The 14100-nt window shown below is 42.0% G+C and overlaps 1 protein-coding gene across 1 annotated transcript; it reads left to right on the forward strand.

Annotated features, from left to right (window-relative positions):
- On the forward strand, positions 1-8743 carry LOC139304607 (integrin beta-1-like). Its single transcript, XM_070928536.1, has 15 exons — positions 1-52; positions 893-1114; positions 2282-2452; positions 2795-3039; positions 3440-3595; positions 5037-5132; positions 5905-5994; positions 6094-6234; positions 6381-6586; positions 6686-6927; positions 7039-7261; positions 7417-7502; positions 7825-7831; positions 8111-8267; positions 8678-8743. Exons 3-15 carry the CDS (start codon positions 2350-2352, stop codon positions 8741-8743), a joined length of 1818 nt encoding a protein of 605 aa, XP_070784637.1. The 5' UTR covers positions 1-52; positions 893-1114; positions 2282-2349.
- The last annotated feature ends 5357 nt before the right edge of the window (positions 8744-14100 follow it).

The following is a 14100-nucleotide window of genomic DNA, read 5'->3' on the forward strand; positions in this document are numbered from 1 at the left end:
TGTGGAGAGTGTCTGGCAGCAAGGCCACACTGTGCTTGGTGTGCTGAGGAGGTGAGTGACCTCGGAAACACACTGCCTTCTTCTTCGGAGGCATCACTGTTAAGGAAGCCATGTGTACTGTTTGGGACCATGAAGAAGCTTCTCAATTCAGTTCCTCTATCAGAGCGATGCTTATTGGCAAAGGCTGTGAATTATTTGTGTATTAATTCTATGTTTAAATGTGCAACCCATAATGTATTAAGATATAAATTACATAAAATTTTAATAATAAGTATTTTGGAGAGATGGTAAAGTTTTAAAAGTAAGTCATAGGCTTTTCTAATGTGACAAGAATAAAATTGAGGGGAAAATGGAGAATTCAATCATGTTTTTAAGCGTACTTATATTTTATAACTAATGACAAACAGTTGTGATGTTTCAAAAATGTGAAAATCTAGTTATACAGATACATACATACATCCTGCTGTGCTAGTAACACATGTTCAAGACCATATGTTAAAAAGGATTTACATTATATTTGACACATCTCATCTTGTTGATGATTTATTATTGTGTCATGCTAACTTGCTGCATGTTGCCCCAACATAAACACCATAAAGGCAAGTGTTGAAATGGTCTGTCATATATAACAGTGTTGAATGTATGTGTCATTTTTAATCAACTTAATTTGCATACTGAGAGAGAAAAACATACACACAAGCTGCCTGTCATTATCACCATTCACACCCTCCCTATAATACTGTCTGCATCAGTGTTATTTCTTTATGCAAATTACTATTTTGCACCAAAGCAAATGTCGTGTCATTTAGTCTTAGCCGTCTGCATATCTATGTATATATTTCTTTGGGTGTTTATATAAGGGGTTGAACTCAACCTAAACCTGTGTCTGTGAATTTTCTAGAAGTGGGCCAGCACGTATGGGAGCGCTGTGACTCTGCCAGGTCACTGCTGAGGAGGGGCTGTCCTTTTGATGGCCTGGAAAACCCCAGAGGTTCCACTGTCCTTCTAAAGAACCGAAAGATCACCTCCCACCCTAAGGAACAAAGACATCATCGGCAGCACAGACAGGTCACGCAACTCCAGCCTCAGACTGTCCTGCTGCACCTGAGGCCAGGTGGGTGTCTTTCCATCACTGTCGGGAGGAAGGAAAAGTATAAACCACCTTTGTTTTCGACTAAATGACAATACAGTTTTCCTGTTTTTTAAATTTCATCAAGGAGATATCCTCATCGCAGAGATCTGGTGATACTAATAAGTCAAGAAAAGTGGTTGGAAAACAGTGACCAACTAATTAAAATACAGTATATGGAGAACTTTCCAGCAGAGGTCATTTCTGAACACACAGACTGTGCTGCCTCAGGAATTCCAAAGTCTTGTTATCGTAATTGAGATTTCCTCCAGACCTCAGTGAAGTGGAGGACACTGTTCTTCCAGGAAATGAACATAGGCATGTGCTGTGACTGATATATGGAATAATTCAATGTGATACATGTGGCATTTTTCCAGATTTATTTTAACTTGAATCTGGCTTCTGTAATTGGAGCACTTGGTTGTAAAAACTGGTGGACAAGAATGTAGCTTCAGATTTGGATGTTACCAGTAAAAACAGTGGTATTATGCAGGGACATAGCTAGAAAGGAGCCAGTTGAAATGGTTGATCAGGATACCTCCTTTCTTTGGAGGTTTTCCGGGCACGTCCAGCTGGTAGGAGACCCCCGGGGCAGACCCCAAACACACTGGAGAGATTATATATCTCATCTGGCTTGGGAACGCCTCAGGATCCCCCAGGAGGAGTTGGAAGACATTGCTGAGGAAAGTGACGTCTGGACTAACTTTCTTAGCCTGCTGCCACTGGATAAGCAGCAGAAAATGGATGGATGGATGGATGGATAGATGGATGGATGGATGGGCGGCATAGCTAGAAATCCTGAGGTCATGAGACCAAAATTCCTCATCAAGCCCCAAAGAAACTATCACAAAAGAAATTCTTTAATACTTTACTTTTTCCCACATTTTATACATCAATGAACTGTCAAATTTGAGATTTTCTAACTTTTATCTCCCTACATGATGGTCTAAATGATATTTCAAAGCCATATCCATAAAGTTAGGAGTATACAGTAATTTCAATCAGAATCAGCCTTATAAAGCTTACTGTACGGGATTTGTGTGTAGAAACTCCTTGTCAAGACAGTAACACCTCCAAATGTCCAGGACATGTCCTCACTGTTACGGCTGTGGAATTATGTTTAAAAAAAATGACCACCTTTCCAATTTGTAGGTGAGCCCCAGAGCTTTGAGGTGAAGTTCAAACGTGTGGAGGGCTACCCCATAGACCTGTACTACTTGATGGATCTGTCCTTCTCCATGGAGGACGACCTGTCCAATGTCAAGACGTTGGGAGCTGACCTCATGGAAGAGATGAGGAATACCACCAGTGACTTCAGAATGGGTCTGTCTGCCTCAATTTCCCTTTCCTTCTCACCTGAAATGTAGGCTAACATCATATATCTTAAGTTCTTATACCTCCATATTCCTTTTTATGGTATACCCTTGTGTCACATTCACACAGTTACACACCTGGGAGCTGCCCGGTACAATCATAATCTTACTACTGGCCACTGAGCAGCACCACTGGAGCGATTGGGGATTAAGTGCTTTGCTCAAGGACAACTGGTAGCTTTTGAGAGAGGGGAGAGCATTAGTTATTCACTTTCCACCCTTCAGTCACAAAATCACTTCTCAAAACTTTGCGCTGCCTCTTACTCCCCTCCATTCATTCCCTCTCCAAAAGGCTTTGGAGCATTTGTGGACAAGACGGTGATGCCGTACATCAGCACTGCGGAGGACATGCTCAGGAGCCCCTGTAAGAGGACTGAGCCGTGGCCCTGCGCCCCTGCCTTCACCTACCACCACGTCCTGAGCCTCACCGCCAACGGAAGCCTCTTCACAGAGCTTGTGGGGGAGCAGCGGATCTCTGGTAACCTGGATTTACCAGAGGGGGGGCTGGATGCCCTGATGCAGGCTGCTGTGTGTGAGGTAATGTGAGGAAGCCCAGCAGGGAGCAGACTGCAACACAGAGATTGTTGTTTTTCGTTTGGGTGGGCGTTAAGTGGAGGAAGTGGAAAGACTGCAGACAATAGATGAGAGGGGTATTTCAGAATACTAAGCTTGCTTTGGGAAACTGCACTAGTCAGTTTTAGGGGTTTTCAAATATGAAAACTTGACTTTAATAATTTCACAATGACTGATTTGACTGATTTAAGCCCTAAAGAGCATGAAGGCATAAAGTATTACTCATCCACAGTCATTTGATTACATACAAAAGCAGAAAGGTAATTCTTTTCCCAAAGCCTGTCAGAAATCCTTATGTCAGTCACAGTCCTCTATTTGCTGCCAATTGGCAGTTCATTGACGCTTTGATGTTCTTCATTTGCAGGAGCAGATCGGCTGGAGGAACGTGACTCGTCTGCTGGTGTTTTCTACTGATGCTGGCTTCCACTTAGCTGGAGACGGCAAACTGGGCGGCATCGTGCTTCCCAACGATGGAAAGTGTCACTTGCATAAAAATGTGTACACTAGAGGAAATTTCCAGGTTTGGTATTAAGCTCAGATAGTTTAAAGCCCCATTTAGAAATGTTTTTTTTTATATTAACACTTGAGTGAAAAGTGAAAGGGGCCATCTTTGACAAACCCACAGAAAAATGTCACCAAGCTCTGCAGCTCTACAGAACTATTTACCCTATTTTAGCTCTAATAGGGTATTTTTAAAATGTTTTTATTCTGTTGCCAGTACTATACCTGGGTATTTGTAGCAATACCTAAACAATAGTTGTTTTTCCTGATACCTTACTTTGATGTATAAAACATGTTTTCTAGAAAACCCTTGACAAGTTCCCAAAAGTGAAATGTTATGTCCAAACACAAGCAGACATACAAAACCTTAGCCTACATAAAATACAGTCTAAAATTCTTATTCAAATCTGTCAGTATATATATATATATATATATATATATATATATATATATATATATATATATATATATATATATATATATATATATATATATATATGGGATAATAATGTTGCAGGTACTTGTTTGCTAACACTTTAGCCTTACTTTTGTGGGTCAGTTTATTTTCAAGTTCCTCTCCTTTGAGAAAAAAAAAAAGATTAATGCTGCTTTGTGATATTTCACGCTTATATGCACAGACAAAGACCAAAGCTTTCTCTCAGCAGAACAAGCCACCGCAGCGCTGTGTGCATATTTTGACTCTGTTTGTAGCATGCACCCAGTAGCTGTGGTCCAGAGGAGCCATCGAAGTCCTATAGACCAGATATTGCAGCGCGTGCTAAATTGATTCCCGTCTGCAATCCTAGCAGTGAAATAGAGGTCCAGGCTGCTGCAGACAGAAGTCAAAGACAGTGATTTAAAGGTCAGAATCAACAGCACAGTTCCCTGGGTAAAGAAGATGCTGACAGGCACACCCTGATGGGAACCAGCTGGAGTGTTTGTGGAATAATCCAAACCGAAGCTTTCATCTCTTAATCTCACTGTGGGTGTGTGTTGTGTGTGAGGGTGACTGAACATGTGTGCCTGTTTACCTGCTTGTGAGTGTATGTCTTTGTCCCTGTGTGTTAAACATCCATATAGCTCTCTCATTAGGTTCATGGGAGTGTTATGTGTCTTGACCTCATTGCAGTCCAGGCAGTTGACAGGTGGAGTGAATGTAGATACATTATTAATCTATTTCTGTCTGGATATATGGCCACCCAAGGCTGAAAATGGATGTGCGAGACGATGGTGTTGCTCCTCTCTGAATGGTACTTATTTATCTATTTGGAGGAAATGGAAAGTCTGTCAGGGAGAGTGAATGAAATGAACGATAGAAAGAGTTGTTAGATGGGAGGGAAAGGGGGAGGACAGCGATAGAGGGAAGAGGGAGAGCGTGCTTAACTACTGATTACACATATATATTCTCACCTGAGTGTTATGCATTGCATTTTGCATCTGCCCTGACTCCCCTCTGTCAGGACTATCCTTCAGTGGCTCACATCGCAGAGACATTGAGAAAGAAGAACGTCCAGACCATCTTCGCCATCACCGAAGAGGTCACACACTTGTACGAGGTACCGCAGAGTCTGTCTCTATTCATTCATTATTCATCAGTGTTTTTCATAAATGCATACTTTGGTGCTATGAAGAGTTGTTTTATGTGCTAGTCCAAGGAAGTGGCCACAAGTAAAGCTGCAATTACCCACAGTTGTACTCGTGCAATTGTGCATGGAAAGGATTTTACCTTTTAACCACTTTTATGGAGCTTTCACAAGCCTCCCTTCCATAAAATCTTCATGAATTTCACTCAGTTCAATGCTCCACCCGAACCATACTCTTACATAGGTTTCCAAGGTGTAAAAAAGTATTTATGTAATCTGATTACAATGAAGGAAATCATGAATTCTATGTTTTTTTAATTGTATGACTGCAAATCAAGTCTGAAACTTAATGCTGGCTAGGCCTCACATTACGTAACATAAAAGGTGTTATTCTGTATTTTTGTTATTGTCGAATAAATACCATTTCAACACCAAAACCGGCAAAGAGTTAGTATTTTTATTTTTCAAAAATAATCCTGGAAGAACCGCGCATTGTAGTTTTAGCAGTTTAGTCATTTTTTTTGTCAGGTTTTATATTTGAATTCAAATACTTTCCCACGGACTACCTTCATCCGTCAGAGGGGGTGATTTCTGACTATGAAACTTCAAGCATCCATGCTTTTACACCACGTTCAGTTTGTCTATGGCATTGTAACAGAAAGAGTAACATTTAAATCAGCCTGTCGAACTGTCAATGAGCACATATTCATTCATCTATGTTGAGGATATTGTTGTTTTGCTGCAGGGCCTAAAAAGCACCTTCCCAAAATGTGCAGTCGGAACGCTTTCTAACAACTCCCACAACATCCTGCAGATAATAGTCGAAGCGTATAATGTAAGTGAGACAGAAACCCTCTCACAAAGGTCATTAGCTTCATGTGTGTAGCTTGGTGCTTCCTCATCTTTAAGGGGTTAACTGCTCTATTGACTACAGGCGCTGACCTCTGAGGTTGTTATGGAGAACAGCAAGCTGCCGCCGGGCTATCGCATCTCCTATACTTCACACTGCAAGGACCCCAAGCCGAGGCACAGCGAGCAGGGGAGGAAGTGCTCCAACATCTTCGCAGGTGACGAGGTGTGTAGTCGTGTAGCCGGCTCAGTGTGTGGTAAGTTGTGTAAGTGCTGCTGTTAGCATGTGGCCATAGACGGTAATGTTAATTATGATTACCTCATTAGTGGAGCATTGTAATTGTGCTCAAGGAATTCTCACCTCCCCTCTAGGTGAGCTTTAATGTAAGCATTACGGCACCTCTGTGCGTGACTGCTTCACAAAGACCACCCCGTGTTATTATTAAACCCCAAGGCTATAGTGAAGAGGTTGAAGTCCTGCTGAGCCCCATATGCGAGTGCTCATGTCAAAAGGACGTGGTCCCACACAGTCCTTCATGTAGCCATGGCAACGGCACTCTGGAGTGTGGCACATGCAGGTAGGTGAAGTAGCTTGATGGCATCAATCTTGCTAACAAGCTTAATTTCAGATTATTCAGGAAGGAATCAAGCGACAGATATTTATTTCCATGTTGCAGGTGCAAAGAGGGGAGAGTCAGAACATTGTGCGAATGCGATCATGCAGAATCGGGCGAGGTGGTTGACTCATACCTTTGTCGCCGTGATAATGCATCAGAAGTGTGCAGCGGCCATGGAGAGTGTGTTTGTGGGAAGTGTGTTTGTCAAAAGAGCAGCAAAAAGCCCAACCATGCTTACTACGGGCAGTTCTGTGAATGCAGTGATTTCAGTTGTGATCAGTACCGAGGACTGCAGTGTGGAGGTATGGGTAACACATATACAACCACTGTTAAATAAGATGCACCACATTTTCCAACAGGTGATTGTGTCTCATTTTGAAATAAAACTCCTTCAACATGTTTTCCTATCCCAGGGCACGGCAGGTGCGTCTGCGGGGTGTGTACATGTCTCCCAGCATTTCGTGGTCGAGCGTGTGAGTGCCCTCTCAGCTTGGAGTCTTGTCTGTCTCAGGATAAACAGATTTGTGCAGGCAGAGGAGACTGTCACTGTGGCACCTGTATTTGCCATGACAACCGCTTCCAAGGCCCAACTTGTGAGCTTTGCCCTTCCTGCCCCGGTGTCTGCACATTGCACAGGTACCATGACCTTTTCAGTTCTAGCAAATTAAGTGAAAATTCAAATTGAGTACGGTAGGTTTTAGTATTTAATGATAAAAAGATACAAGAGAACTCTGTCTATGTTCATGGCTTTCCTGTCTGAATTATGTTTCACTGATGGTTCTTTTCCACAGAGAATGCCTCTTGTGCAGGGCCCTCTCACTGGGCATGAATCCAGGAGGAGTGCAAGACGAGTTGTGCACACCTAAACCTCACTCTGGTAGGTCAGGCTGGTGTCTTAGCAACGGTGCCATCCTCTCCAGGCCTTCATAGGTGTATTGAAATGGACACAGAGAGGTGCAGAGTGCACTTCCTGCTGAAGACTGGACAAAAAGAAAACTCTGTAAGTCAGACCAGATTCTCTGACTGTACCAATATATTCTCAGCAATAGAACAATTATATACATTTGACAGTTCAAGCAGCTCTAGGGATTTTTTCTTAATGTAAAAATTGTATATCATAATAACAAATCACAAAGTAGGGCTCAACAGAGAAACTTTCAGATTAAACACCTAAACGTGTTAACCTGTTAATTTTGCAGGTGTCAGGTATGGTTCCTTCTACAACCGCACAAATTGGCAAATTGAATAAAAGCACAAAACCCAAAAACAGATTTGGACAGATTTGTTATTAGTAAATCATGTGTAATGCACTTATATTACTTTTTTCTGTGTATTTTAATCCACTTTTTTCCAGAAGGTTAATGCTGTTTGCACTCATCACCGAGAGATTTAACAAGCATATTAATTCAATCTGAAATACATTTTTGTAATGAATATCGACTGTCTGTTTCCAATAAAGAGCAATGGCTTCCTCTGTCTCTCAAGAATGCCCATCAGGTCCGAACGTGATCCTGATTACCGCAGTGCTATCAGCCTCTGTTGTGGTGCTGGGTGTGGCTTTGTTGCTGCTATGGAAACTACTCATGACCGCAGGGAGTTTGCCTGCTTCCAGAGAGAGCTGGAGCAGAGACGCTGGAACAGGGTGAGCCCTGCCCAAACAAACCCTTCAGTGCCTGTCAGTCAGAGGCTGTACAATAAATATGGGAATTTGTCTTGGTGACATTGCTGCGGGGACCCTTTTGACAACTAACATGGTAAAACAAGAGCATACTGGTAAACATGGTGCAGAGGAAACAGGAAAATAGAGGAAAACAGAGCTAAGGAAAGGCGTGAGACATATTTAAAAAATGGCCACATATATTCTTCTCTTAAAATAAGCATGCTGCATTGTATGGGTACACCTCATGACAACTCTATTCAGGCAAAATTACAATAGGAAATACAAAATCAAGTTTGGTCACTAACGGCTTCAATTCATCAGTAATAATGTGACACAAAATGAATGTCTAAGAATAACCATGTAGGATGACACTTGTTTCCACTCTGTTGCAGCGGGAGAATCCCATCTACAAGAGCGCCATCACGACAACTGTCAACCCGAAATATAAAGAACAGTGATAGCAGCTATGGAAAGAGATCTACTTTTCAATCAGGATTCCTGTTGTGAAGCACAATGAAACAACATCCTTCATCTAAACTGTTGTCAGCAGTTGGTCCAGCTTGTTTGGCAGGGGGGGAAACGGATGTTGATGTCTGACTTACTCTCCTTTGATCTCAATATGCAACCCCGGCCTGCCAGTCTCCAGCCCTTCCCTTCCCTTCCCTGCATGCACTGCACACACACAAATTCAAACAGCATCCCCTGCATAAACTGCTTCTTATACAAGGTTAGTTGCCTGTGTCTAACATGCGAAGTGAATGCCCTCAGATTATTAAAATCCACAAAAGCTAATTACATTATTACATTATTATATAGTGTAATGTTTTATAAGCCATATGCAAGGTAAATCTCACATATATGCTGACGATTGGCTCAGTTGTGTAACTTGGGTCTCAGAAGGCGAGAGATAGTGAGGTGAGCATTCTGCATTATGCATTGTAATCCCAATGGAGACACAGGTCTTTGCATGGGTCTCCACTGCCCTCTAGATGAGAGCAGAAGAAATTGTCATCCTGCTGGAAATGATGAAGCTGCTTCACATTCATTTGCAGTTCACTATAGTCAGAGAGAAGATGCTATTTTGGACACTGACATGAAACCCAGACACATGGTGCTTTTGTATTCCAACAGACACCCTGTGAATTCAACAAACCGAACACTGCAGGCTTGATGGTGCAATGTAGTGTACAACTTTAAAAGAGCAGCCAGCGTACGTGCCAGCCACTTTGCCAGTGCACTGGGCTGAATCGTGTAAGCGCACAGAAACAATGGGATGTTCAAATCTAAATGGATATTAGGGTTTTTCCACTGCCTACAGATGGCTGCTGATGACCTTGCTGGGAGAGTTGAGCAAAGCGATATTAATCATAACGATGTCTCCTCCACTCCTAGAGTCACTGGGCAGGCGTGCATGCAGCTTTAACAGCCAGTGGGTGGCGGGAGGTGGTGGTAGTGGTGGTGGTGGTGGAGCATCAGAGAAAATGACTCCATATGCTTCCACTATGCAGCATTCTCTTTCATCTGTGTCTGATCATAAAAAATGTGTGGTGCAAATATCACAGCTTCAGAGGAGGCAGCAGAGGCAGCCCTGCCCTGCGACAACACTCATGTGCAGGGGCAGAGATGGGGGGAGGGGGAGGTGACCAGCCCTGGAGACAGTTACATAACAAATACTGCAACCATGTTGGAAAAACAGTGTAGCTGTTGCATCTCATCACTTGTTGGTCTGTGAGTGGCTTAAATAAATCAGTAACATTTTGTCAGTGGCTGCCTGCCTTTTTGGTGTCTGTGTGGTTAACCTCGAGTATGTTTTTATAGCTTTGTAGTTTTGTAGCCATTGCTCTTCTACCTGTTTTAATGCAGAATTTGAACAAATAAATGCAATAAAAATTACATTGTTGTTGTTATTATTATTATTATTTTTTATTATTATTGTTATTATTATTCGTGGGTGGGCGTGGGGACCAGTGAGCTCATCCTCCCCGAGCTCTACACACATGATTGGTGGCATTCACCCTCCAATCACAATTCGCCTGCAAAGTGGCTTGGTGGTCAGTTTGGATCTTTTTTTTGTCGAAGTAACCTTAGCGAACTACCCAAGTTTACCGTCAGCGACAGGCTATCACTTTCTCTACCCCAGCTTTTGTTCCCAGCGACCTCGCACAGTGAGTTCGCCGCACTTTCATAAATAAAACAAAATAAATCGTTTTCCTCTGAGGCGTCCTGAAGGGAGCTAACCAGCGTTAGCATTGTGCTAGCATGACAACCAGAAGAAGAACTGCCATCATCATCACCCTCCCCTGTGGCTTTGCTAGCAGCAGGTAAGTTGCAACTCCGACTCAAGCTAGTTTTTCACGTGTTATCTTCGTGGGGATCGAAAGGGACGCCTTTCAATTGCGGACAAGTTAGTTGCGAGTTAAAATTAAACTGTTGGCAGTCTGTCCGCAAACTGTTAGCCGGCTGGTAAATGGCGCAGGGTCAGGGTAACTGGGCTAAGCTAGCGTTAGCAGCCTGTCAGCTAGCCTCGGTGTCGCTGTTCCTTTTGCATACACAGCTGTGTCTGATCTTTGGGCTCGAAACGAATCATAAACCCGTTAAAAGCTGCTTTGTAATCGGCTTCGTAGCGGTGCATGCTTGTCGTCCACATTTGCTAAGACATCTTTTTTTTTTTCTGTCGTGTCCTGTTCTATTTACCCCTCTACTCTTCCATATATGGGTTTTCACTAATGTGCACTCTGTGATGTTATAGCAACAAAACTTGGTCTACATTATTAAACAGAGTCCAAAGGAAATTGCTTGTAAAATAAATTCATACCGTCATTCAAATTTTTTAAAAAAAAAGAGCAAATGTGAACTTGAGAATGCTAGTGTGGGTGTGTGTTGCAGATAATTGTCAAGTCTTTCTCCCCAGTGATCCCATATATTCCAGTTTATGATTGTAATTAATGCCCAACAGAGAAGAAAATAAAGAATGTGACAATAAATGCTGAGACATGGCTCTTCTCTATGGCTGATAAATCATATTAACCATGTAGACTAGACAGACTACAGACTAGACTCTGTTGATGATGTTTTTTTTATATTACATATGCCTTTGTTGCCACTCTGTTGCCACAGGTCTCCGTTATGGTCTACAAATATGTGCCTATTGCGACCAAATGGATGATGATGATGATGATGATGATGAGTATCGTGTCAGCCTCCCACATCTGTATCATTCACTCATGCCCACAGGAATTCTCACCCACCCCTACAGGTTATGTTTCATTTCTTGTCTTTCTCATTCTATACTGATATGACAGTAAATCATGTGTTATTTACTTATCTTGTGCCCCTGTATATCACAATGTAAAGATCAGGTAGCCCAGGTCAGTGCTGTGTTGCCCACCTTAAAAATGTCTTCACACCCATTTCCTATTGTATTGTATTGCACATGCAGATAATTGGTATTTGCACTATTCATCTGGTGTTTGTGTTGCAGTGCCAAACTTTACCCACACGTATTGTAATGATGGATATATCTAATGAGACTGTGTGACATAAGACATAAGTGCTTCAGCTCTCTTACATCATATGCACAGTGTATGTGTGTAGACAGGTGTAGCATACAAACAGTTAAGAGGATAGTTTGTTGTAAAGACTGAGAGTGCAGAGATTATACTTTGAAACATCCATAATGAGGCTTGCTCTTGTTCTGCAAGGAGGAAGTGTGTCTTGAGTGAGGTTTCAGAGTTTCCATATTGATTCTTACTGAATATACTTAATTATATGTAATTAGGCCTATTAATTAGGCTTTACATCTGAAGCAACGAGCATTGAACTGTAATACTGAAGTAACAGTTATTGCACTTATGTGTATATCCTCCTGGTGTCGAGTACCATATGCTGGGTGACCAAAGTGTCAGGCAGTGCCCTTCTTTATGCAGGCCACTCTTTTGGGCCACATTTAAATCAAACATAAACATCAAGCAGCATTTCAGAAATGATCAACTTTGGAATTTGGTGACTCCTATGATTGGTGTGAGGTTACCAAGACTGGTTTGATTTAAATAAACATCCAGACGTCGCAGTCCTGTGTTGAAAAAATGCCATATTGTCAAAGTCATCAGCAGAGAAAGGCAAGACATGTCTCATCTAACAGGCGATCAAATAACATTGCAGTGCATCATTAATGTGCAGATGGGCCTGTCAAGATGCACAGTTGTCCCATCCTTGAAGCTTTTGGGCTACATCCGCAGAGGACTGTGCTGATTTCCACATCTGACATTTACAATCAAGGAAATGAAGCTACGCTTGTTCACAAACAGCTGACAAATTAAACAATGTAGCCTGTTCATGATTTTTGTGGCTTGGCAAGGTGTGAATCCATGGATCTGTCCTACCCTTGTTGTTGTCATAATATCACATAAGGACCATTAGAAACAATTATTACACCACCATAGCATACTATTGTTTATGTCCAGACACATCATTTCTCTGGTGCACAAAAGGATAAAAAATATTCTCAAAAACTACAAAAGAGCTTCTGTTCTTGTTTATGACTGTTAATTAATTTAAAGACTATGTAAATTTCAGTATTTTCAGTCTGGCTGTATTTGTATAGCGTTTGGCATCTTGCCAATCGTAATTTGATCAACTTCTTAACTGTCAACATGACTTATTTTCAGGGGGTACTCTCCAGTCCTGTTTGGGTGAAGTTGGTTTAGGATGAAACATGTGAAACTAACTATGAGAAGTTAATTAAAATGTGGCCAAAAAATGTAATGTTACATTTTTCATACTAAAACAACATTGCGTAGCTTTGCTAAATTGGTATTTACTGCACAACCATTTTATTGTGAGCTGTTTCTGTTATTGTGTCCACCCTCTGCAGGTGCATGTATTGTGTGTGAGTGAACACGATCTTTGTATATATATGTAAAAAAAAAAAAACAATTACAGCATAGTTATGGAGATAGGAATGTTTACCTACTTTTCTAGCCTTGTCTGGCCCTGTTTATATGTCTAGTGGATGAACATAAAAGTAAAGCAGGAAAGGTTCACTTGTAATCATAGTGGATGATTATAGTGTATTCGTGCTTGTACCACAGGGTGGCGATATTTGCAAAACAATTGAATCTTAATAAGAAGAACATGTGTCGTGTTTTTGGGTGCACATTAATTTTAACAAAAGACAGAAGTTTGAAATTGTGTCTCCATGCAACGTTAAAAAACAATATCTCATAACCTGTCTGAGTGATGATTGTGTTTCACTCCGAAATATAATATTATATATAATCTACTTTAGTGCTGTGCTGCGACAGAGAGGCGTTCCTTTACGTTATTTTTTTTTTATTGCTCCAGATTTTTTTTTTTTTATATAGATAATAAATATGTTTTCGTACGTCAGCATCAGCCTGGTGTATTACAGGATGAGAACATCCCGAGCCTGGGAAGTTCACATCCCTTCATCAGCATCCAGCATCTTGCCCCCACCGTCGGTAACACCCTCCCTCTTTCCCCGTACCCCAAGGGTCTCGCGAGCGCGCACGCGTGCGAAACTGCGTGGGAATGGCTGTTTGTGTGATCGAGGGGGTTGGGCCGCTTGGAGCGAGCCGAGAGCTGCATGAGTTTGTAATGTCCGCCATGTTGGCCATGGCGTATTGAACCGGGGAGGAACAGCGGAGCATAGGAAAAAAGAGACCGACAGAGAGCGACCGAGACCCGGGCCTGCCCGGCTCTGTTCGCGCTGCTACGGACCCAAGCCTGCCCTCAATCGACCGACTGACTCCTAGAGACCGTCACAGATTCATCCATGAGAACTCGAGGCAGACCT

The sequence above is a fragment of the Enoplosus armatus genome, chromosome 21 (assembly GCF_043641665.1).
Source record: "Enoplosus armatus isolate fEnoArm2 chromosome 21, fEnoArm2.hap1, whole genome shotgun sequence".
NCBI lineage: Eukaryota > Metazoa > Chordata > Actinopteri > Centrarchiformes > Enoplosidae > Enoplosus > Enoplosus armatus.